Genomic DNA, 24,618 nt, shown 5'->3' with positions numbered 1-24,618 from the left:
TCACAACACCATCTAATGACCCGGCATGGTAACTACAGCGTGTTCAGTGGGGCGGGGGGATTCCTTCGGATGTGTGTAAACACAAAATCCGACCATGTCAACGCGGATCTTTTCCTCTAATTAGCATACGAAAAAACCTACGTTTCCCCCCACAGTGTCCGTGTAAATAAGGCCTAAGTGTTAATCTTGTTAAATTCTTGTTAAAGTCCTCCCGTGCACGCTCCCACGGCTGCCATTTGGCAGCTAATCAATTTTTGGCACAACACCAGCACACATTTCTGAGTTGTCAGCGGTGACTCATAATAGATGCAACTTATACGGCGGAGCGACGTATTTATGGATTTTTCCACTTCATTAGACATATTTGGACTGATGCAACTTATACGGGCGGTGCGACGTGCACAGTGAAAATACGGTAGTCTAAAACTTTGACATTGGATGATATGATTTCCTTCAAGGAATGCTAGATCTTTGATTTTACTATTTAAATAATTCAATTATTACTAATCATTGTGCCTCAGAAGAAATAAATGAACATTTTTGGAAAGAGGACAATAAATTAAAAGCAATAATAAATTTCATTTCTACATGTTTATTTTAACTTTTGCAACCAACTCACCAGCAGCTACTGACATTACTTTTTTCTTATCAATCACCTGATGGGGGTCTGTCTGGTCTCTACACCATGAGTTAGGCACATAACGTGGGGGGGGCTTAAACTGGAGTAACACAAGAGTAGGTTGGAGGGATTGCATATGTACATGTGTGAGAATGTGTTGAGTGTGTTTGGTGCTGTGAAGAGTGAGCAACAGGTGCAACCCTGGGGCTATTTTAACATCCAAGCTATGCCGAAAAGGCGTATAAAATGTTGTGCCTTCTAGGCACTGGTGGCTCAACGTTTCCTGTAAGTCAGGTGAAAAATATTTGTACTTTGTAAATAAATTGACTTTTTTCCTTTTAGTTTTTTAATCTTGTTTATCTTTACGTGCATTTTTAGAATGATAGACATTTTATGTCATGTCTGAGTGTCAGGTTTTTCAGACACAGACACAAACAGAAGCAGCCATAAACAACATTAAATTAATGAGTGTCAGGTGTTGTTGACATGTCTGATTTTTATTTTGTTTTGTTTTCAAGGAGCTCGAGTTAATGCCAAAGATAACAAGTGGTTGACTCCTCTTCACCGAGCCGTGGCTTCCTGTAGTGAGGTAACATGGTTTTTGAATTATTCAACTAAAACTTGGGCCCTATTTACACGGACACGATGGGGGGGAAACGTAGGTTTTTTCGTATTTTAATTAGAGGAAAAGATCCGCGTTGACATGGACGCATTTTGTGTTTACATGCATCCAGAGGAATCCCACCGCCCCACTGAATACGCTGTAGTTACCATGCCGGGTCATTAGATGGTGCTGTGAATTTTGTACCTTCACCTAATGAGCATGCGTGCTGCCTCGGCATGCTCCTTTCCTCTGGGCTAAAACTTCAGCTAACAACAATTTAACAAGTTAAAGCTGGATTTTGGCTGAATTTTGGATAAGAGTCGACAGATTTGATGCCAAGCGGGACCGCTTCAGCTCCATACCGGTCGCTGCGTGGACCAGAACCGAGTCGACGATGTCGGACTTTACTCCGTGATCATCAGTAGCTGTTTTACAGCAGGTAACTCAACGTTCTTAATAATGTTAGTTTGTGTTTACTTTGATCACACAACAACCAGCTGAGTTTTTATTTTTCCTGAAAGAAGAAGAAGCTGTCCTTCCACCAGGCAGACCGGTTCTGAAGGAGGCTCGGCCCAGGTGCACTGCAGGAGGACGTTGAAGAGACAGAGATGTTGGATGAACTATTTATTTATAATTCCCCTCATTTGTTTTATTCAATCCATTAAATATTTTAAGCTGCATTAATCAAAGGAGAGACAGCCTGAACGAGCCAGATGAACAACGTGGGACATCCAGGATGAAAACAAGAGTCCAGTTCATTAACGTAGTTTACAGTTAACTTGTTTTAATTGTGTGTTCAGTTTAATTATCAGTGTTTGTGTGACATACAGTTTGTGGTGTTAAATAAATAAATAAAAATTAAACCTGATGTCTTCATGTTCAACTTTAGTAACATGCAATATGTTTAGCATCATTTTAATCACATAATTCGAATTACATAATGTCCAGATAGCTTCATTTAGCTCAGAGCTTCATTATATCTCACACCAACATAAATACTGTTTATTATTATTAAACTGTTATTATTTAACACATGTAGTATGTTCTAGTGCAGTGCGACGTGTGCGCATGCCTCGTTCTATAAACAGCAACATTAGAACTGGATCAGATTGTGTCTCTTCCAACACAGACGTTGGTCACAGCACCTGGAATCTGACGTAGATTAACTACAAGATTAAAATATATTCCATCAGTCATAGTTATGAAAGCAGTGTATCCGCCGCCATGTTGATAGAAATATAGCGTCTGTCCGCGCGTGCGCATGTGGTTTAACACAAAGCCTCAGCGGGAGATGTTTACATTATCAGCGGGGTGTCAGAGAAAAACCTCCACTCTGGAAGGTGGGTTCAGAAACCTCCGGATTCATAGAGGGGGGCACTGGTGTCGTGTAAATGATCAGCAGATCCGCAGAGAGAAACCTGTGGATTCACTAAAAATACACGCCGTGTAAACGGCCCCTTAGGCATGTTTTACACAAATCAATGTTTTTGAGCCTCATGCTTTAAATAACTGTTTGTTTAGAAAAATTAACTCCTTTTCCAAAAATAGATCTTAAAGCATACATGCAGAGATTTAATTAAGTGGGATTATTCATATTATGTTTAATAATCCATCAACATCTGTTCATGTATTCTTCATTCTGGGCACTGTGCCCAAACTAACACAGCCGCTCGTGTCCTTTTATTTTCTCAGGTCTATTTTCAGCTTCACAGTCCTCTAAGAATAGCAAAACAATTTTAAGCACCTATATAGCCACCTGCAAACACTGGCGTGAACTTTGTTTGAGCAAACAGCTGTTTTCCAGTGAACTGTGCCTGCACAGTCTGACCCGTGCTTGCTTTCTGTTCAGGATGCGGTGGCAGTGTTGTTGAAGCACAGTGCGGACGTTAACGCTCGGGACAAAAACTGGCAGACACCGCTGCATGTAGCAGCAAGCAACAAGGCCGTCCGCTGTGCCGAGGCTTTGGCCCCACTTCTGAGCAATGTCAATGTTTCTGACCGGGCGGGACGCACCGCCCTGCACCACGCTGCCTTCAGTGGACACGTAGAGGTTGGTTCATTGTTCTTACATGCACAGACGAAACATGCCTTCAAAAAGTTATGATGTTTTTAATTGCAGTAAAGCCTTTTAATAAGATTTTTTTTTGGTCTGAACATTTTGTTGTACACTCAAGTACAAACCGGATTCCAAAAAAGTTGGGACACTAAACAAATTGTGAATAAAAACTGAATGCAATGATGTGGAGGTGCCAACATCTAATATTTTATTCAGAATAAAACACAAATCACAGATCAAAAGTTTAAACTGAGAGAATGTATCATTTTAAGGGAAAAATCTGTTGTTTCCAAATTTCATGGGGTCAACAAATCCCAAAAAAGTTGGGACAAGTCCATTTTTACCACTGTGTGGCATCCCCCCTTCTTCTTACAACACTCAACAGACGTCTGGAGACAGAGGAGACCAGTTTCTCAAGTTTAGAAATAGGAATGCTCTCCCATTCATGTCTAATACAGGCCTCTAACTGTTCAATCGTCTTGGGCCTTCTTTGTCGCACCTTCCTCTTTATGATGCTCCAAATGTTCTCTATAGGTGAAAGATCTGGACTGCAGGCTGGCCATTTCAGTACACGGATCCTTCTCCTACGTAGCCATGGTTTGTGATTGCTGCAGAATGTGGTCTGGCATTATCGTGTTGAAAAATGCAGGGTCTTCCCTGAAAGAGATGATGTCTAGATGGGAGCATATGTTGTTCTAGAACCTGAACATAGTTCTCTGCATTAATGGTGCCTTTCCAGACATGCAAGCTGCCCATGCCACAAGCGCTCATGCAACCCCATACCATCAGTGATGCAGGCTTCTGAACGGAGCGTTGATAACAACTTGGGCTATCCTTGTCCTCTCTGGTCCGGATGACATGGCGTCCCAGTGTTCCATAAAGAACTTCAAATCGTGACTCATCTGACCACAGAACAGTCTTCCATTTTGCCACACTCCATTTTAAATGACCCCTGGCCCAGTGCAAACGTCTGAGCTTGTGGAGCTTGCTTAGAAATGGCTTCCTCTTTGCACTGTAGAGTTTCAGCTGGCAACGGCAGATGGCACGGTGGATGGTGTTCACTGACAATGCTTTCTGGAAGTATTCCTGAGCCCATTCTGTTATTTCCTTGACAGTGGCATTCCTGTTTGAGGTGCAGTGACGTTTAAGGGCCCGGAGATCACGAGCATCCAGTAGAGTTTTACGGTCTTGACCCTTACACACAGCGATTGTTCCAGATTCTCTGAATCTTTTGATGATGTTATGCACGGTTGATGATGATAACTTAAAAGTCTTTGCTATTTTACGCTGGGTAAAACCATTCTGGTATTGCTGCACTATCTTTCTGCGCAACAATGGTGGAATTGGTGATCCTCTTACCATCTTGGCTTCTGAGAGACACTGACACTCTGAGAAGCTCTTTTTATACCCAATCATGTTGTCAGTTGACCTAATTAGTGTTAATTGGTCTTCCAGCTGTTTGTTATATGCTCAATTTCCTTTTGCCAGCCACTTATTGCTACTTGTCCCAACTTTTTTTGGATTTGTTGACACTGAAATTTTGAATCAACATATTTTTCATTTAAATGTTACATTTACTCAGTTTAAACTTTTGATCTGTCATCTATGTTATATTACGAATAAAATATTGACATTTGCCATCTCCACATCATTGCATTCAGTTTTTATTCACAATTTGTTTAGTGTCCCAACTTTTTTGGAATCCGGTTTGTACAAAGGTACTGAAACACATTTTTAAACAGGTTAATATGGACTGATCTCATCAGCTGTAGCTCATTCTCTCTACGATGAGCTTGCTTCCAGAGAACTCTGCTGTATTTCTAAGCAGAGTTGATCTACCTCTTTGCATAAAAACAGTATAAGGTTATATTTCTGTTTTCTGATTGGTCAAAAAGGCCTCAGGCTTCGCTCGGTTCACCTTTTATTCCCAAATTCAACACCCTCACCGTCACAAAATGATCAGCCGATCTAAGAATCATCCAGACATGTGATAACTTGTTATTCCCTCTTTTAAGTTTTTATTCGAACATTTTTTGTTTGTCTGGCATCTAACTGTAGACTTGTTTAAAATAGTCATAAAATGGTCAGTGGGTCAGTTTAAAAACCGATAGTAATTGTGTACGTCAAGATTCTTTATTTGTCATTCGCATCACATGTAAATGGTAAATGGACTGTACTTATATAGCGCCTTTCTATCTTATTTCAAGATACTCAAAGCGCTTTACAACAATCTGTGCCTCATTTACCCATTCATACTGCACTCTACTAGATCTTTACAAAGCTCATTGAACAAATCATTCTAAAGAGACTAATCAGAGCTTTATCACATTCAAACACTGATGGGACACACATCAGAGGCTATGAGGGGTTCATTGTCTTGCCCAGGGACACTTCAGCATGTGACTGCTGGTGGATTCGAACCCCCAACTCTTGCATTGGAGGACGACTGCTCTAACCACTCAGCCACAGCCGCCCCACATGTGGTACCTGTGGTGGAACAAAATTATGTACACAGGGTCCCAGTTACATCCAACAATAAAATGTAAAAGAAAAAACAGTATAAGATCTAAGATATAAGATAGATGTTAACTACATATACACTAAGCACTAATAGCATAAAAACAATACGCCGAACAGCAGCACGAACATGAGTCTGTGTGAGCAGATGAGCACACAAACACAGCAACATGAAACAGATCAGCAGCAACATGAAACAGATCAGCAGCAACATGATGTGATTTTTTCACAGTGATTATTCTGGGTAGAGATTCATGAGTCTAACAGCCTCAGGGTAGAAGCTGTTCCTCAGTCTAGTGGTTCTACACTTAATGCTCCTTAACCTCCTTCCTGAGGGGAGCGGGACAATAAGTGTGTGTGCTGGGTGAGTGGGGTCCTTCATGATGCAGGTGGCCCTCTTCCTGCATCTGGAGGTGTAGATGTCTGTGATGGTGGGGAGACTGACTCCAACATCTTCTGTGCAGCCTTCACCACTCTCTGCAAAGCTTTTCTTTCTGCAGCTGTGCAGCCTCCATGCCACACGTTGATGCTGGAGCACAGGATGCTCTCCACTGCACACCTGTAGAAGGAGGTGAGGACTGAGCTTCCCAGACCAGCTCGTCTCAGCCGTCTGAGGAAGTAGAGTCTCTGATGATGTTTCTTGATCAGGCTGGTTGTGTTGTTGCTCCAGCTGATGTTGTCATTCACGTACACACTTGTAGCTGGAGACCACGTCCACCGCAGATCCTATTATGTTTGCGGGGGGTATATGTGTTTCTTTTTTTTTTAAGTCCACAACAAACTCCTTTGTCTTCTTCACATTGATGTGAAGGTTACTCTTTCTGCACCAGCTCTCCAGGTGTTCCAGCTCCTGCCTGTAGCTGGACTCATCATTGTTTGTGATGCATCCCACCACCACTGTATCATCTGCAAACTTTACAATATGACAGCCTGGATGGGTAGCTGCACAATCATACGTGAGCAGAGTGAACTGGAGAGGGCTCAGCACACAGCCCTGAGGGAAGCCAGTGCTGAGAGTTATGGTGGATGAGAAGTTGTGGATTCTCACAGACCGAGGTCTCTTTAAGAAGTCTAGGACCCAGTTGCATAGGGAGGGGCATAGTCCTAGTGTAGTTTGTCCATCAGGGTTTGGGGGATCATGGTGTTGAAGGCAGATGTGAAGTCCACAAAGAGCATATGGACGTAGGAGTCCTTCTGCTCCAGGTTGGTGAGAGCAGTGTGGACCACAGAGGAGATGGTGTCCTCTGTTGATTGATTCTCACCGTATGCGTACTTGAATCTGTAACAAAGTATTCAGATTTATTAAAAGTCTTGAGGAAACTTCCCAACTTTTCTGGAAATGGGTTTTGTTCATCAACACTTAATTAATTCAAGTAATCTGTGTCAGATGGTGAAGTTGCTGCTGTCCAGAGGAGCCAACATCAATGCATTTGACAAGAAGGACAGGAGAGCCATTCACTGGGCGGCCTACATGGGTGAGATTACTGTGATTAAACAAAACTGTAATTGTCTTTTTAACAGATGGGGCAAATTGTACATTTCTTGGATGAGATTTTTTTCTCTGTCTCTCTTCTTTGTATCAGGTCATCTGGAAGTTGTGAAGTTACTGGTTGCCAGTGGAGCTGAGGTCGACTGTAAGGACAAGAAGGCCTACACACCGCTTCACGCAGCGGCCTCCAGTGGGATGAGCAGCACAGTTCACTACCTGCTAAGCCTTGGTGTCCATGTTAGTACTGACAAACACACATGTGCATGACCAGTAGCTTAGAAATGAGCTGCATATTTTCTTAAACAAAGCTAATGTAAGTATTTAACTAAATATCACATATAAACACACGTTACTGTGTTTTCAAAAGAAAAACTGAGATTGTTCCTCTCTGCGCAGGTGAATGAGGGTAATGCCTATGGGAACACACCTCTCCATTTAGCTTGTTACAACGGTCAAGATGTGGTGGTTGGTGAGCTCATCGAAGCAGGCGCCGATGTAAACCAGGTCAGCGTTCACCACTGATTGCCTGAGGTAAATTTGCTGTACGTTTCTTTTTAACCGAGTTGTTTGGTGTCTGTAGGTGAACGAGAGGGGCTTTTCTCCACTTCACTTTGCCTCTTCCTCGCGTCAAGGTGCGCTGTGCCAGGAGTTGCTGCTGGCCCATGGAGCGCACATCAACTTGAAGGTGTGTCCACGTGAAGCTTAAGTTTACCTGAGAAGCAGTGTTTGTTTTGCAGTAACAAAACTGAAGTGTGCTTACAGAGACTAGACTGTGTGGACAGTGTAAATAATAAAAACAAGACCTTATATCACATCCCCAGCTCCTGTGAGTGTGTGCCCTGCTCAGGATGTGACAGAGAACTGAAATCAAATGGCTTAACACTTTGGTGGGTGTGATGGAAACTGATACTGGGTTTTCCACAGCCTCAAGATGCAAGGCCATATGGACAGTGGAGGGGAGGGAGTGACTCCCTGAGGCAGCAAGCTGCTCAGGGATTATGTTAGTGGGTGGGTTGTTCACAAGGGGTCTGTCTTAGCTTTTGTTCATGTTTCTGTACCGTTACTCACATTTGATTAGCTTCTCACTTTAAATTTTTGTTTTTTCCTTTCTGCCTCTCTGTTTGATCTGTCTGTTCAGAGTAAGGATGGGAAGACCCCCCTTCACATGGCAGCTACACATGGAAGGTTCTCCTGCTCCCAGACCCTCATTCAAAACGGTGCGACCCCCTCATCCTCCTGCCAGTGTGCTCTGTTTCTCAACTGTGAATTTGCTGTGTTCAAAGTATTCAGAACAAGCTTAAACCGTACAGATTACTAAATACATTTAGTTTTCGTGTAGGAGCTGACGTTGACTGTGAAGATAAAAGCAGAAACACCGCCCTTCACATTGCTGCCCGCCATGGCCATGAGCTCATCATCACAGCGCTCATCAAACACGGAGCCAACACTGTCAAGTCAGTAAGACGTGATATTTAACCTGTCTGTTTCTCTCTCTGTATATTTTCTGCTGTATTTATAAAAGGTATAAATACAAACTACAGAAATTACATTTCCTGCAAAAATGCAGTGTGAATGCTTATTGCTGAAGAATTTGCAGAAAAACAGCTGAAATTAGTTAAAACTTGCTAAATTGTAGCTGAAATGAAAGAACAGGCCTAGATTAGAAGAAGAAAGCAGAAAGAACACATATTTGCTGAATTAAGATTAGGCAGAAATTAGCACAAAAATTGGCTCAAAAAGCTGAAATTAGCTGAAAGTAGCTGAAAAAAGTTTAAATTTGCAGAAAGAAGCTGAAGCAGAACAAAATGTGAAAGGAGCAGTAAAAGGTTGTAAACCGATCTAAAGATGTGAAGGATGTAAAATGAGCTCAATTCATTTTCTATGAGAACAAAAATGGCAGAAAATGCTAAATATTTCAAAAAGCTAAAGCGGCACCAATACCAAAAGTCATAGTTGGATTGTCCTGAAAGAGCTGAATGTTGATTTATGATTTTATTGAAATAGTTTGAAAACTGCGGGACGAGAAATGCGCTGAAAAATGTACGGAAGAAAAATGTATCACAATAGTGAGAATGCTACATAAACAATTAAACTGCAATGACTCGGGATGTTTAACATTTTTATAAGCTCATAACATTAACCGTTGGGCCTGTAATAGCTTGTCTTTGCCCTTGTAGGAGAGGGATTCATGGGATGTTGCCTCTACACCTGACAGCTCTCAGCGGCTTCTCAGATTGTTGCAGGAAGCTGCTGTCCTCAGGTATATTCACGCTGACACCATGTTTGCTGTGGAGCCACCTGGTTCACGTCCAACTTGCTGCTTGTTGCATATTTGTGCAGGGTTCGTCATAGACACTCCTGATGACTTTGGAAGGACCTGTCTTCATGCTGCTGCAGCTGGAGGGTGAATAGTTTCTCTTCCTGTGCTGTTCACTCTTGTTTTATGTCTGGTCTTCCATTATTTGCTTTGTGTTTACATATTTTTTGTACTGTTGTTTATTATATAGGTTGAATGTGTCACGAAAAACGACGTCCTGAAATATTCTCCTGATTCTTAATTAATACACAACTCTTTAGTGTATCACTTTTCAATATTTGCTCTCCAAATAGGAACCTGGAGTGTCTGAACTTGCTGTTAAACATAGGAGCAGACTTCAACAGAAAGGACAACTTTGGAAGGTAAAGTCAAAGGTCAAACTAATGACCGCAGCTGCACGAACAGACACAGTGGCAACGTTGCATCTAGTAACAGATAGAAAACAGTAAATGTTGAAAAGGCTGAAACAGTAGCTATTTTGAATCTGTGTTCCTCCCAGGGCTCCACTGCATTATGCATCAGCCAACTGTAACTACCAGTGTGTGTTTGCACTGGTGGGCTCTGGGGCGAGCGTTAACGAGTTGGACCAGAGAGGCTGCAGCCCCTTACACTACGCTGCTGCAGCTGACACAGATGGAAAGTACGTTGATCTCTGTGTTTAACCTCCATCGTTTGCGCACCTCTTAATTCAGAGGAAGACGTTGGTGTTAAGCAAACAAAAAATGAACTTTTTGCTCGTCAGATGTGTGGAGTACCTGCTGAGGAACGATGCTGATCCAGGCGTGAGAGACAAACAGGGTTACAGTGCGGTGCACTACGCCTCGGCCTACGGGCGCACACTCTGCCTGGAACTGGTGAGGACAGTTTTTACAGTGACTGAAAATGTTTTTAAATTTTCTGCAAGTAAAAAAAGTCACAAAATCTGTTTGTTTCTTTCAGATCTCAAGCGTGAGACCTCTTGATGTGGTAAGAAATTTCAGTAAACCTTTGAGCTCCAACAGTTTGCAGCTTTTTGTTGAATTGTAGTGATTAGTCGTAAAGAAGGTGCAGCCCTGTTTACGCCTAACATTAGTGTGAGCTCTTTTATAATCCTTGCATCTGCGCTTTATAACTTGAACCACATTTAAAGCTCTTGGAGCTTGACAAGTGAAAATCTTGATCCTCATGAGTAACGTGTGTCATTTGTGTGTCAGTTACTGGAGACATCAGGCACAGACATCCCCAGAGACTCGGAGAGCCAGGCCTCGCTCAGTCCACTCCATCTGGCGGTGAGTTAGAAGATTTAAAAGTGTTTGTATTTGTCTTTATGTGCCTCTCACAGTCCAGATGTGGCTGTCCTTTAATTTGTTTGATGTGGTCCTTTGGTTTATCCAGGCTTACCATGGACACTGTGGAGCGTTAGAGGTTCTCTTGTCGTCCCTGTTGGATGTAGACGTGCGCAGCCCAGACGGACGTACCCCCCTCAGTCTGGCTTGCTCAAGGGGGCATCAGGAATGCGCGTCCCTGTTGCTGCATCACAGCGCCTCCCCAATGGCTCGTGACTACATACACAAAAAGACAGCCTTACATGCTGCAGGTATAAACGCAGAGACGTGCCCAACCAAAGGAAACTTTATGATGAGCTATTTCTGCAGAAAAACCAAGCTAAAGTGCACGTGTGCATATTTGTGTTTGTCTGCTGCAGCTATGAATGGCCACCCAGAGTGCCTTCACCTGCTTCTGAGCCACAACAACCAACACATTAACGTGGACGCACAAGACACCAACGGACAGTGAGTGTGAACAGAATGCGTGGACACAGGAATGGCTTCAGACATGCGCTTTTCTTGAAATGTATTATCCCGCTATGTTTGTAGATATATCACTGAGTGGTGTTAGCTGAAAAAACAAACCTTGTTGAGTTGGGTCATATTTCCACCATGTGCTCAGGACTCCTCTGATGCTGGCGGTGCTGAGCGGACACACAGAGTGTGTGTACTCTCTGCTCAGTCAAGGAGCCTGTGTGGAGACTCAGGACCGCTGGGGCCGGACAGCACTGCACCGCGGGGTGAGATAAACACTTTCACCAACGTCACAAATTAAACTCATCTACCGTATTTTTCACCAAACAAGTCGCACGTTTTTGCATAAATTTGCAAGTCCTTTAACTTGTACACCGAAGCAACTAATATACGTCCCCCCCCCCATATTTATAATTAAATTTTTGACTGAGATCTGATGATTTCATTCACTCTGACATGGAAAATATTGAACACTACCATTTTCAGCCACTAGAGGGCCCTCGACGAATATGGCAAGCCAAGTGTCTCATTAATAGTTCAAAGTGGCTATTAATGAGACACTTGGCTTGCCGTACAAAGCCACCTTCGTCTCGCTCAGGAACTCCTGGAGCAAACGTCAAATCAGCTTCATTTCACCGCCCAGGAGAACTGCAGCTGATTTGATCGTTAAAGTGCATTTATTAAGGAAAAGTTCAGCTGAGACACACCTTTACTATAATTTCAAGCAAACAAATAATTGTTTTTAAACATTAATCTTGTTACATTCTCGTTAAAGTTCTGTGTAGTACGCTCCCGTGGCTGCCGTTTGGCAGCCAATCGATTTTTGGCACAACACCGGCCCATGTTTCTGGTTGGTCAGTGGTGACGCACAATAGATGCAACTTATATGGCGAAGCGGCAAATTTATGTTTTTTACCACTTTATTAAACATATTTGGACTGATGTGACGTGTACGGCGTCAAGTACGGTATTCATGAGAACATTTTGTGACTTGGAGGCAATTTAAGTTTAGACTTTTTGCCTCTCACATTCAGTTTTTGTGCAATTTTGTGAACATTTCTATTATTTATACAGCATTTGCTAAATTAGCACCTGAAAGAAGAGAACACATATTTGCTCCTTAGCCTGTTGCCTACTCTGTCAAGCTCACCTGTACATGAATGAAAGTATTTTGAGTATGCAAACTTGTTTCATCCCTTTTAATTGTTGTGAACGTTTATCCTGAATTTTTGGACTGTTTGGTCTTTATCTTCTTTATTTTCCTTTTTGCTTTGATTACTTCAAAAAATGGTTACAGAATTACTTTATTACATTATATGTATTTTTTTAATATAAATTGTAGTATAGAATTGGTTGATGATGATATATTTGTCGTAGGCTGTGGTGGGTCAGGAGGAGTGTGCAGAGGCGTTACTCCAGCGAGGGGTCAGTGTGTGCGTAAGGGACATCCGGGGCCGCACCCCGCTGCACCTGGCATCAGCTTGTGGTCATGTGGGTATTCTAGGTACCCTCCTGCAAAATGCCAGCTCATCTCTCGCTCACACACACCTCGCAGACAACCAAGGCTACACACCGCTGCACTGGGCCTGCTACAACGGTACTGGAGTACATCACGACACCGTCAGCATCTTTGGCTCTGTCTGAAGCTGAAACTGTGCAAACGTTCTTCTGTCCATCCTTTTAGGTTACGATGCGTGTGTGGAGGTTCTGTTGGATCACGAGGTGTTCAGAACCGTTAAAGGCAACTCGTTCAGCCCACTGCACTGTGCTGTGTAAGACATCAGCTGTTTGTACTCATGAACAATGATACATGGATAGATCCGGTCTATGTGACAGGTTTTGTGTTTCAGTATGAACGATAACGAGGGGGTGGCTGAGATGTTGATCGACTCTTTGGGTGAAAGTATTGTCAACACTGCTGACTCCAAAGGAAGGTTAGAGATGGTGGATACTTTTCATAAAAACTGTTCTCCGTCAGTCGGTTCATTTCAGAATGTTTCTGGTTGCAGGACCCCCCTTCATGCTGCAGCCTTTTCTGACCATGTGGAGTGTGTTTCCCTTCTTCTGAGCCACAGGGCTCAGGCAAACGTTATCGACACTCAGACGCACACGACCCCACTGATGATGGCCGCTGTTAACGGGCAGACAAACGCTGTGGGTGAGTGCTTACAGACACGCAGGGATGAACTGAAACTATTCCCTTTGGAGACTCCTCGTGTGTAATTAGTAGTGTTGCACATCTCTGTGTGAGACGATTCGATACGCATCTAGATACAAAGGTTACGGTTCGATTCAAAAACGATATATTTTAAAAGCAGAACGATTTGATTCGATTCGCCTTTCGATTATACCTTTGAACCGTAGATGACAGCAGCTTCAAGTCCTGTTGCTCTTTCCATCACTGTAGTGGTTTTGTCTTTAGGGGCAAAGGATCACGCTCTCTGTACCTCTTGACTTCTTCAATGGCCTGGTCCCTCACAGATCTAGCTGGTCCAGCGCTGACAATTTTCTTTTTACAAGGAGGTTTATCATCTGAAATAGAAAACAATTACCAATGACGGAATCTTATATCTGGGCTCTTAACGTATGAACCAAATCCTGAAATCCTTCCCCCTCCACTATATCGTATGGCCATAAGCCCTTAGCGATAAAACGGGTTATTGATGCCGTTATATCCTTAGCTCGTGATGAACTGTCGCCGAGTTGCCCGTAAAATTTAGTGATAACGTTACCCGTCGCTCTCTGTGTGGCAGCTGCCTGCTCCTGCTCGATGTTATGGGGCTTGAGAAGTTCGCCATACTCCTCTGTGTTTTCTCGTTGCATGTTGGTCAAGGTCTGTTGTGCTACCAGTGTACTTCAGAGGTGCTCTGCATAGCTTACAAATAGCGTGGTTTTTGTCGAGTTTTCCGTTCTTGTAAAACCCAAAAACGTTCCACACTTTAGATTTTTGTCTGGCTGCTGTACTGAAAATCTTCCGCTGTGACTCGCTAGCGCTGCTACTATTTTCATCCTTTCTCGTCGTCTTGGTGAGCTACGGAGCATGCGTGAGAATAGCTTCGCGGGCATTCCCTGCTCACATGCTGTTTTAGAGACGCACTGTCAACGTATTGCTTGTCTTGCGATACCCTGTCCATGTCTCTTAAACCGATTCATCTCAGTATTTGTGGCTGGTTGCTGTTGATTTATACGGCTGCTACCGATGCAGCCATATAAATAGTTTGTCCAACTGGATATCCGGTCGTATCGGTTTATCTTTCACAACTCTAGTAATTGGTTTAATTCTTGTGTTACAGAAGTGCTGGTGAGCAGCGGTAAAGCAGACCTGTCTCTGCAGGACACAAACAAGAACACCGCTCTGCATCTAGCCTGTAGTAAGGTAACAGCCAGTGATTTATGCAAAAACAAGTTGTGTTTACTTTTTATTGAACTATAAAAATACACCAGGTTGGATTCTCTACATTTTTGTGGTAAAAATGTTCAGACCATAAGAGAAGCACCATGAACAGAACACTATGATGGTGTTAAGTGCTGTAAACCTGTGCAGTGACTTGGTAATCAGTCAACTGTTGTGCAGTAAATGTACTAACCCACAGATCTGCTCTTTATTTAAAATGTCCCAGTAGTTGTTGTGTTTTTTCCTGCACGTCTGTGGTCTGGTTCCAACAGATGCAGGAACACACAGCTGGTTTAACTTTTCTCCACTCCCTAAAAATGTTGGTGAAAAAATGCACAAGCTGGCATGGCTACACGTTAGAGTCGCATTCAGCCCAAAAAATTCGACCCAAACCCAGCCCCAGCCCCAGCCCGTAGCCATCATTTCTGAACCCCACCCGGACCCGACAAATGAACTGACTGCTTATATAGATATAAACTCTCTGCGGACATGCGTGGCTGAATAAAGGGGTCAGAAGATCGGAGCTGAGGGCGTGTTTGTCCTTTCATGACCATCAAAGCGCATTAAATCCCTGCTTCTGCTGCATTCTGCATTATTCAGACATGGACCCTACTCTGACATGTCTGCTTTGGGATCGCACCTGTTTGGGTCGTCGGGTGCACGTGTGCGGAGTGCAGCGGCTGAACATCCATTTGGGCGATGGATCACTTCCTGGCAGTACAGTCCATCTGAAGCTCAACTTTTTTTTACCTCTTTCAAGGTCGGTCAGCTCGCGGTGAATTGGCCACGTGCGGCTGGTGATTATATGGCAAGCCATGTTGCCATATAATTGGATCTTCACCCGCAAGCGTCTGCTGACGCAATCAAAAGCCTGACACCGACCCGGCCCAAGTAGGTATCTCTGCAGCCAAATTCGGAAGGCGTATCTGGGCGGTCATATCTGATTGGACTATAGGAAAATGGGCGTATCTGGGCGATCATATCTGATTGGACTATATGAAAATAGGCGTGTCTGGCCGGCCGCACCTGATTGGACGATAGAAAAATGGGCGTGTCTGGCCGGCCACATCTGATTGGACGATAGAAAAAAAGGCTGAACGATAAAATGCCGTAACCACAGACACATTATGTCTAAAAACAAGGTGTTATTGGCAGATTGTGTTAACCACAGGCATATTATGTCTATGGTGTTAACCGGTTCGACATTAGCGGCGTCTCGGTTCGACATTGCTCCAGTTTACTGCCGCGGCGTCTCCATAACTTCTTTTTTCGCCTCTCTTAACACAGAACTTCCGGTTACATTTCAAAATAAGAGCAACATAACTGGGTAATGGGGAGAGCTAAATGTTGGGTTTTTTTTTTAATACCTAGCCATAACATTAAAAAACAAATTCCATTTTGGTTGTTGAAAAATGTGAACAAAGTTACAATCGATTCATAAAGAAAGAAAAATATTAATGATACTTAAACTGGCCTTGGGACAAAGGATGTTTCCTTTAAATTCACATTGTCTTGTTCAACCTGCAGTCACTGCAGATGAGTGATTCTCAGGTTCTGTCAGATTTCTGCACCTGGAGCAGGTATTCTGTTTACTGGTTAACTTCCTCAGCTGTCTCACATTTTAAAGGTCAACCCTACTCCATGTTTCAGTAGAAAACCAGCACATTTAGGAGTCAGTACATAACCAGACTTTTGGCCCTCACACCTATACCCAGTTGCTCATGCTGCATGATGAGATCAGATTTATCCATATTTTAGAAATTACATTTAGCTTAGTCGACAAAACAATACAAATGAAGACCATCTTAAAAAAAACTCTTGGTTTTGCAGTAAGCAGCCTGATTTCAAACTGACATCTTGGCCAAAGGTAAAATAAAAATCTTTTGTGTTCTCAGAAAAGTTGTTTCAGGACCTCCAATAAACTTATGTACACATCAAAGCACACAAGACATCCATCCATCCATCCATTATCTTTACCCGTTTATTCCATTTTGGGTCACGGGGGTCGCTGGTGCCCATGTCCAGCAATCACTGTGCGAGGGGTGGGGGACACCCTGGACGGGTCACAAGTCCATCACAGGGCCACATAGAGACAAATGAGACAAACAAACATTCACTCTCTCACTCACACCTAGGGGCAATTTAGAGTTACCAATCAGCCTAACATGCATGTTTTTGGTCTGTGGGAGGAAACCGGAGTACCTGGAGAAAACCCACGCATGCACGGAGAGAACATGCAAACTCCACCCAGAAAGGCCCCTGGACCCGGGTTTGAACCAGGGACCTGCTCACCGAGAGGCAGCAGCTCTACCAGTTGTGCCACCGTGCTGCCCGCACACAAGACAGATTCAGGAATTCTCTTTGTTTTCCAGATTTCACATTTTTTTATTACCTTAAAACATACTCAGACAACATTTGATGCATCATTGAATTTTTTTAATGTGTTTATTGGGACATCCATTTTTAGAAGTCATCATAGCATCTGTTGGAAACACAGAACATAGTACAGTTAGGGTGTTGCTAGTTGTTACTTAATCCTGGATTGGATTTTAAAGTTAATTTTGATATTTTTTTCACAAGGAAAAAAAAAGTTGATTTCCTAAAGTTTAACTATAAATGAAGGAATTTGTACATTCAGGTAATTTAAAATTAAGTAATTTCTCTAACATCCAACCCATTTTAGCCACTGAGCCATACCAAACACCCATAATCTATTCTTGAATGAATTATTGACTATTATTGACAAATTACAGACTTTTTATTGAATAAGTTATTACTCATTATTGAATCATTGACAATTTACACTCATGTTTGTGTTAACTCATGTTGCAACAAGGTCAGCAACTTTTGACTATTACTATGAACTATGTTAAACTTTGGAGGTGATTTATTTTGAAAGTCAACATCAGATGTTGGTCAACATTGTTGAGCAACATCTTGGGGTCTTCTAGAGTCAACCTGAAGTGAGAGTGGTTCCTGACATGGCAGAAAGACATAGATATAATTAACAGCTTTTATTTATTTATTTTTCAGCTAATAACAACTATTATTTATTTGTTTTTCATATTTTTCAGTTATACTCAGCTTTTAAATATTTATTTTTCAAGTATTAAGAACTTTTATTTTCAGCTTTTATTTTGAAAAGCACCACCCAGTTGTTGTAAACGTGCACAGTGAGAGCTGCTGTGGAGGTTCACTTTACCTCAGTGCGTTACGACAACAACGAGAGAACGGTCGAAACTATCGTGACCTACAATAAACGTACTTCAATAATATGCATAAGTGAAAACATAACATGCTTTATAAGTACAATAAACCATATTTCTTTGTCAAACATCGCAAAGAAACGTTACCTCATCAATAATCCTCGTGACTTTAAAGGTTACCCACAGCCAATCAGTGTTCGCCGCCGACAAACGCCTATTAAATACTGTTAGCCAATCAGTGTTCGCCGCCCATAAACGCCTACTCGCCAGAAACGCCCACTTTTGGTCTGCAGAGAACCCCTTCTCACCCGGCCCCCCCATCCAGCGCATTATTATGACCTGGCCCGACCCAAATTCGGGCTGGGCTTGGGGCCCGGGTTAGAAATGACAGCTGTACTACATGTGCATGTAAATGATGTTAAACTCATGTAAAGACGGGAGAGGGAGCTGAATGAAGCTGCTTCTTTCCTTTCAGGGTCACGAAACGAGTGCCTTGTTGATTCTGGAGAAAATCAGCGACAAGAACCTCATCAACTGCACCAACACTGCGCTCCAGACGTATGTCGTCCAACACAGAAGCACGTACCTGTTCTCTGACTGGACATCTTGTAACTGTGTACCCCCCCCTCCCCCCACAGGCCACTGCACGTTGCAGCCAGAATGGGCCTGACAGTCGTCGTCCAGGAGCTGTTGGTGAAAGGAGCCAGCGTGTTAGCAGTGGATGAAAATGGTCAGCATTTTTCTCGATGTTTCAGGATGCACAATAATTATTTAATTTATGGGTGACTTATGACCCATCTCCCCCCCACCCCCACCCCACCTGTTTCTTATTCACTCAGGTTACACCCCAGCTTTGGCTTGTGCTCCAAATCGTGATGTAGCCGACTGCTTGGCTCTCATCCTCAACTCAATGATGCCCACCTCACCCATGGTCACGATAGCAGCCTTACCCACCCTGTCTCTCACTCAGACGGTCATCAACCACCACCCCGCCTCGAACCACATCTCCAAAGGTGTTGCCTTTGACACCCCACCCGCTCTGAGACCTGACCACACCTCGTACTGCAGGCCCGAGAGGCCGCTGTCCTCCATTTCTGCAGATGATGAACTGAATGACTCCGACTCGGAGACGTACTGAGGACAGGGACAGACCTGTAGATAATTCTGGCGGGCTAGCCAGCCACTCAGGAGCCTTAACAGATAACTGACAGACAGATGGAGACAATGGGGCAGGTTATTTTTAGGTAAGCTTCTTCAAAATCTAAAAATAACCTTTATATAAACCACATACCTGTTATCCTAAGGTGCATCCCCACTCAAGGGGAACTACAGTGTAGATGAAAGTGCAGACACACTACAGTTTTTAGCCCTGACAGCACTGCACGGTCAGTAACATGACCTGTATCTTTTCAAATATGAAACAGTATTTTATTTTATGAGCTAAGCTTGAACCGTTTGTGGATTTTCTCTTAAATGGTTTTAACCCTTTTCAAAGGTTTGAACCTGTTTCTTACAAGAGCTCCAAGTGATGTAAGGCTCAGAGGATGTTTTTTAAAGCATGATTGCCTGAAGCAACAGAGGAACAGTCTAATGGGACCAGCTGATTAAGGTTCTTTCCTACTGTACTTAATGCTTTTTTATTTATAGTTCCTCGTTCAGCTGTCATGCAGACCCTGACGACTGTCACGAACGTTAATCATGTTGAGTAGATGATTATGAAACCACCAGTCATTAATGAATTCTTTATATTTATATGTCTGAGAGCTGATTGTGACAGCAGGTAGATGTCAGACCCATTTCCTGTACAGCTGTTTCAACCTGAATGAACGACCTGTGGGATTGTCACCTTTCAATGCTGAAACTATTTAATGATTGTTTTCTGTACTGGAGGCTGAAAGCAGTGACTGTGTGTGTGCGTGCGTGTGTGAGAGTGTGTGAGCGATGAAGACAGACATTACTAAATATTGCCTTTTTAGGATTATGCAAATTTCAGACAGAGGTTGGATACTTGGTGCAATGTTTGTAAAGATTAAGTAACAAATGAATAAACATTTGTTTTGGTTTAGTTTGTGTATTCAAGAAAACGTGTTACAGCCACCATAAAAATCAATAATATTGATTACTGCTGATCGTTTCGATGTCTGCAAAATGATGCAAGATGCCAAATTCAATGAAACCTGAAGAGTTCGGATGTCGGCTGTTCTCTTTCCCCGAGCTGTTCATTCATCGTCCAGGTGGTACCTTCGTCCGTACAGAGAGGCAGTGACCAAGCCACGGGTCGTGCTCGAGTGTTTCATGGCCACTCTCCCATCTGCAGTTGTCTCCAGCTGCTCAGGCTTCTCCAGGACCAGACGGCTTGCCAGCACTGCAGGGTACACGTGTCTGGTCTCGAAGCGCCCCTCCAACAAGAAGTCCATCTTTGACTCGGCCTCCTCCACTTCCTGCCCACAGGAGCTGGCCTCTGTGTCTGCACAGCGGACCACTGCACACACCTGTAGATGGAGCGGAGGTAGATGATCACTGGTAGAAAAGTGCTTTAAAACCATCAGAATGTGATTTTTACCTGCACGGCGTAACGTCCGTTCACAGTGTGCGTTCCTGAGAATGCTCCCAGTGCATAGAGCTCCTTTTGTTTATCGTGTGCTGTCCACTTGTACTGAAGGTGGCAACAAAAGGTGCCGTCGCACACCGTGAGTTCGCCCCCCGATTCCTTTAGGAGGACAAATTTAAACGGGTCATGCATCATGGATGACGTGAAGGTGGGGTAGGTGGGTGGAGGAGGATCAGCACAGCTGTCCGTGTGGCAGTAAGCAGCCGTGGCAGCCAGCGATGGTGTGGAGGCAGTCGTATCTACTGCAGTATTCTGTCTCCCCCACAGCGGGTCTAAGACTGGCACCCTGGCCACAAGCAGCCTGCCCTCCTCTGGGTCGCCCCTCTTGGCGTGGTGGTAGGTGGCAGAAGAAGGGGTGTAGATGCCACTTCCTGTCATGCCGAGTCGGTCGTTCCGAACGTTGGCAGCCAGCAGAGTAACGTTGGCGCCCATGCTGAATGCCCACTGAAACTGAATGGAGTCCAGCAGGGGGAGCTGGTTCATCCAGGCCGTGGGGAAGATCAGCTGACGGACATCCTGGAAGAGGAGTAAAAACTGGAGTAAATGGGGTCAAATATTTTCAGTAAGTTGTCGTGTCGGTGTGTTTTCTACCTTTTCCACAAGAGTTACTGTAGGATGTTTGAACAAGATGTCAAAGCAGATGATGAGGCCAAACTTCCCAGCGAAAGGTGTTTCAAACGTAACGATTTCTGCTCGTGGAGGTGTGTTAAAGGACTCCTCAAAGTAAAGGTTGTGTTTATGATAGCGTGCCACCAGGAGACCATCAGAACTGTGTGGGGAAAACAAAGGTTTAAGTTATAAAAAAAAGACAAATATGATCACTTCTTTTTACTGAAGCTGCACTCAGCACCTGAAAACCACATTGGTGTTGAACTGCCAGCGTCCATCAGAAGGACAGGCTGTGGACGGGTCTGTTTTCAGGGGACAGGGTTGCAGATCAGCCATGTTTGCCACTAGGTAGAGGTTGTAGCGACGGGCCATACAGCTCAGTCTCTGGAGAACCTACGTGACAAACGTGATATAAACACTCCATATAACTTGGTTTCATCTTACATTAAAACGCTTGTTTCATATTTCTGTATGAAGCAGTTTGCTGTCAGAATGCAGGTTTACTTGTGGTTCCTAGAGTTTCTAACAGTAAAATGGTAGGCAGAGCTTTAAGTTATCAGGCTCTTGTGTGGAGCCAACCTCCAATTTCTTTCTGTGAAGCTGACGCTGTCTACTTTTAAGACTCGGCTTAAGACTTTCTGTTTTGATAAATCCTATAGTTAGGGTTGGCTTTGGTTTCCCGAGTTATCCTATAGATATACTGCTCTAGGCTTAGACTCCTGTCACCACTTCGTCCTGCCAGGTCAAGGTAGATGACCACCTGTCCCGAGCCTGGTTCTGCTGAAAGGTTTCTTGTTAGAAGGGAGATGTTTTTTCTAATGACACCGATGTGTTGCTTAGAAACCACTCGGCCTGCTACAACTTTTACTAATTAGCATTTCAAAATGTCACGACGTGTTGTTCAGTGGAATAACTTTTGTTATGAACTGACGCTGTACAAACAAAATGGCTCAAATGAGTTGTGGTGTCATTTTTTTAACATCCGTGTCCACAGAAGTTGAATGTGAGCTCGTTTGATGTAACTGCCTCTTTACCTCAGTGTTGTTGTGCCTGTGTGGCTCCTCGCAGGGGTTCCAGCTCTCCTGCTGGGGGTCAGGAACCGTTTCTAAATAGCCATAGATGGATGAACGGGTGTAGTTAAAACCATGAATGCCGTCTTCTGGAAACACAAGTATCTGAGCACCCTGAGTGAGAGCAGATGAAACGGGTTCATCAGCTGATCAAAAAACAAACAAAAACAATCACAAAACTTGTGTCAAACATTCAACCTTTATTTATACAGGTTAACCCCATGGAGCCTCGGGGGCTCATTTACGAGAGAAACCTGATTGTAATATTGATGACAAAATATAAACTACTTTGATCATCAAGTCACCCCGATGATAAACATCGCCTCATCTGATCTGTGACATCAATCAAGCAGAATTTGATCTTTACAAGTTTAAGAAGCATAACTTCTATCCTGAGATAAATTATGACTGACCTAAGGTGAGGTCAGTGAACAAGGCTATTCTGGCAGATCCTGATCGCCCACTGAGCGAGCGCTGCTTCTGGACGCAGGTATCGCTCCAGATGTGAGTCTTCCGAAGATGGCGGAGTGAGCAGTCGCAGCTTGCAGTCTCCGGTGTAAATAGTTTGTGTCCAGTCCTTGAATGTAATGTCGTGTGCTTTTGCTACACGCAGCGAGTTCATTGAAAGCTTCTAAGAAGTCTGGTGATTTTTTTTTGTAGCGAAATATAAACTTTACAAGTGTCTTTTCTTGAACGGGCTAACAGGTGGACGAAACGTTAGCTACGATGGACGAACATGACTACGGCCTGGTCGCTCTTCCCAGTGTGAGTGAAGATGGAGACTGCAAAAATACAGACGTTAGTGCTGACCAACAGATGTCTAAGACGGAGAAGATCAACCAGGAACACACTCCAACTAAACCTCCCCACCCTAAAAGGCTGAAGGAAGGCAACGCCGACCCTCAGCGTGAGTGCGACCTCAAGACTTTTCTAGAAGCTGTGAGTTCACTGACGAGAAAGATGGATGCACAAACTGAACTTCTGCAGAAGTATGAGAGAAAGATTGAGGAGAATGCTGCTGCTATTAATGTGAACAAAGAACATCGAGGGGCTGCAGGAAACAGTCAGAGAGCTTGAAGAGGAGAACAAACAGCTGAAGGAGTCTGTGATGGAACAAGCTCGATACAAAAAGAGGGGGAGGACACCAGAGAGGAGGTCATTGGCATTTTGACCAGCGTGGTGCGCATCTCAGTGGATCAGCTTCGTGGGACAGTCGACACCGTACATTGCCTGGGAAGGAAGAGTGACCCCGCCACTTCAAACAACGCTCCGCGGTCAATAATAATCCAGTTCGTGGCAAGAACGGTTCGAGACGAGGTCTGGAAGAGATCCAAGGATGCCAGGGTCTGTCAGGAGAAGCGTATCCAGTTTGAAGAAGATTTCTCCAAAGAGGACAGGGAAGCTCGCAAGAAGTTGTGGCCGCTGGTACGAGATGCCAGACAGCGAGGGCAGAGAGCTTTCCTGAAGGAAGGATACGCTCTGATCAACAACCGGAGAGTCGACCCTTCATAGACACTCACTGAGCTTTTCACTCTGAATTTTATTCAGAGTGTTATTACCGATAAATGATCTCAATAATAGATAATGTTTTGATTCACCTGATATGTCTTAAAAGTTAAATGCACCTTGTTCTGATAGTAGATGGGACAAGATTTCTCATTCCTGCACATCTTATGATTCCGTGTTCTACCTCAAAAGTTTTTAGGTATATTATCTTTTATTTCTTTGAATGCTCGGGGGCTTAAAAACAATGTGAAACGAAAAACTGTTTTTTTCTTTTTTGTAAGGAGCAAAGAGCTAATTGTGTTTTCCTACAAGAAACTCATTCTGGTGAAGATGATGTGAACTTTTGGAAGTTACAGTGGGGTGATTCTATTGTTGTCAGTCATGGGACGTCACACTCAGCAGGTGTTTTGATTCTGTTGAACAGATTTCCAGGCAAGATTTTAAATCATACTAGTGACACAAACGGGCACTGGCTGATGGTGATAACAGAAATTAATGATGAAAACTTTATGTTGGTGTGTGTTTATGGTTACAATGAAAGAGTCAAAAACAAAACTGATATGTGACTTATGTCAACATATTACAGATAGTACTCTTACTCAACAGATAAAGTTATACAGGTCCTTCTCAAAAAATTAGCATATTGTGATAAAGGTCATTATTTTCCATAATGTAATGATAAAAAATAAACTTTCATATATTTCAGATTCATTGCACACCAACTGAAATATTTCAGGTCTTTAATTGTTTTAATACTGATGATTATGGCATACAGCTCATGAAAACCCAAAATGCCTGTCCCAAAAAATTAGCATATCATGAAAAGGTTCTCTAAACAA

General features: G+C 43.3%; 2 protein-coding genes across 2 annotated transcripts in view; one reads left to right on the top strand and one right to left on the bottom strand.

The window, feature by feature from the left end:
- Nucleotides 1-1,137: 1,137 nt before the first annotated feature.
- On the top strand, nucleotides 1,138-19,993 carry LOC119425693 (serine/threonine-protein phosphatase 6 regulatory ankyrin repeat subunit A; the record flags this gene model as incomplete). Its single annotated transcript, XM_037693236.1, is given in 26 exon segments — nucleotides 1,138-1,208; nucleotides 3,073-3,273; nucleotides 7,184-7,271; nucleotides 7,380-7,522; nucleotides 7,682-7,789; nucleotides 7,866-7,970; nucleotides 8,424-8,502; nucleotides 8,625-8,739; nucleotides 9,463-9,545; nucleotides 9,626-9,689; nucleotides 9,896-9,964; nucleotides 10,102-10,242; nucleotides 10,345-10,456; nucleotides 10,542-10,568; nucleotides 10,796-10,870; nucleotides 10,977-11,178; nucleotides 11,287-11,374; nucleotides 11,532-11,649; nucleotides 12,761-12,980; nucleotides 13,068-13,155; nucleotides 13,234-13,317; nucleotides 13,393-13,541; nucleotides 14,677-14,759; nucleotides 18,459-18,541; nucleotides 18,622-18,713; nucleotides 18,823-19,993. Coding segments are annotated over 24 exon segments (2,715 nt in total). The 3' UTR covers nucleotides 19,122-19,993.
- The window catches only part of btd (biotinidase), a 13,370-nt gene continuing 8,739 nt past the window's right edge, over nucleotides 19,988-24,618 (bottom strand). The window contains exons 2-6 of the mRNA XM_037693237.1: nucleotides 22,238-22,387; nucleotides 21,445-21,596; nucleotides 21,186-21,363; nucleotides 20,547-21,110; nucleotides 19,988-20,475 (exon numbers count right to left, since the gene is read on the bottom strand). Of these exons, the coding sequence (XP_037549165.1) occupies nucleotides 20,203-20,475; nucleotides 20,547-21,110; nucleotides 21,186-21,363; nucleotides 21,445-21,596; nucleotides 22,238-22,387 (1,317 nt within the window). The 3' untranslated portion in view covers nucleotides 19,988-20,202. The remainder of the gene's footprint in view (nucleotides 20,476-20,546; nucleotides 21,111-21,185; nucleotides 21,364-21,444; nucleotides 21,597-22,237; nucleotides 22,388-24,618) is intronic.

This window comes from Nematolebias whitei, chromosome 19, assembly GCF_014905685.2.
Source record: "Nematolebias whitei isolate Nwh7 chromosome 19, NemWhi1, whole genome shotgun sequence".
NCBI lineage: Eukaryota > Metazoa > Chordata > Actinopteri > Cyprinodontiformes > Rivulidae > Nematolebias > Nematolebias whitei.
Note: the sequence above shows the minus strand (reverse complement) of the source record. Positions and strands in the feature narration are given on the sequence as shown.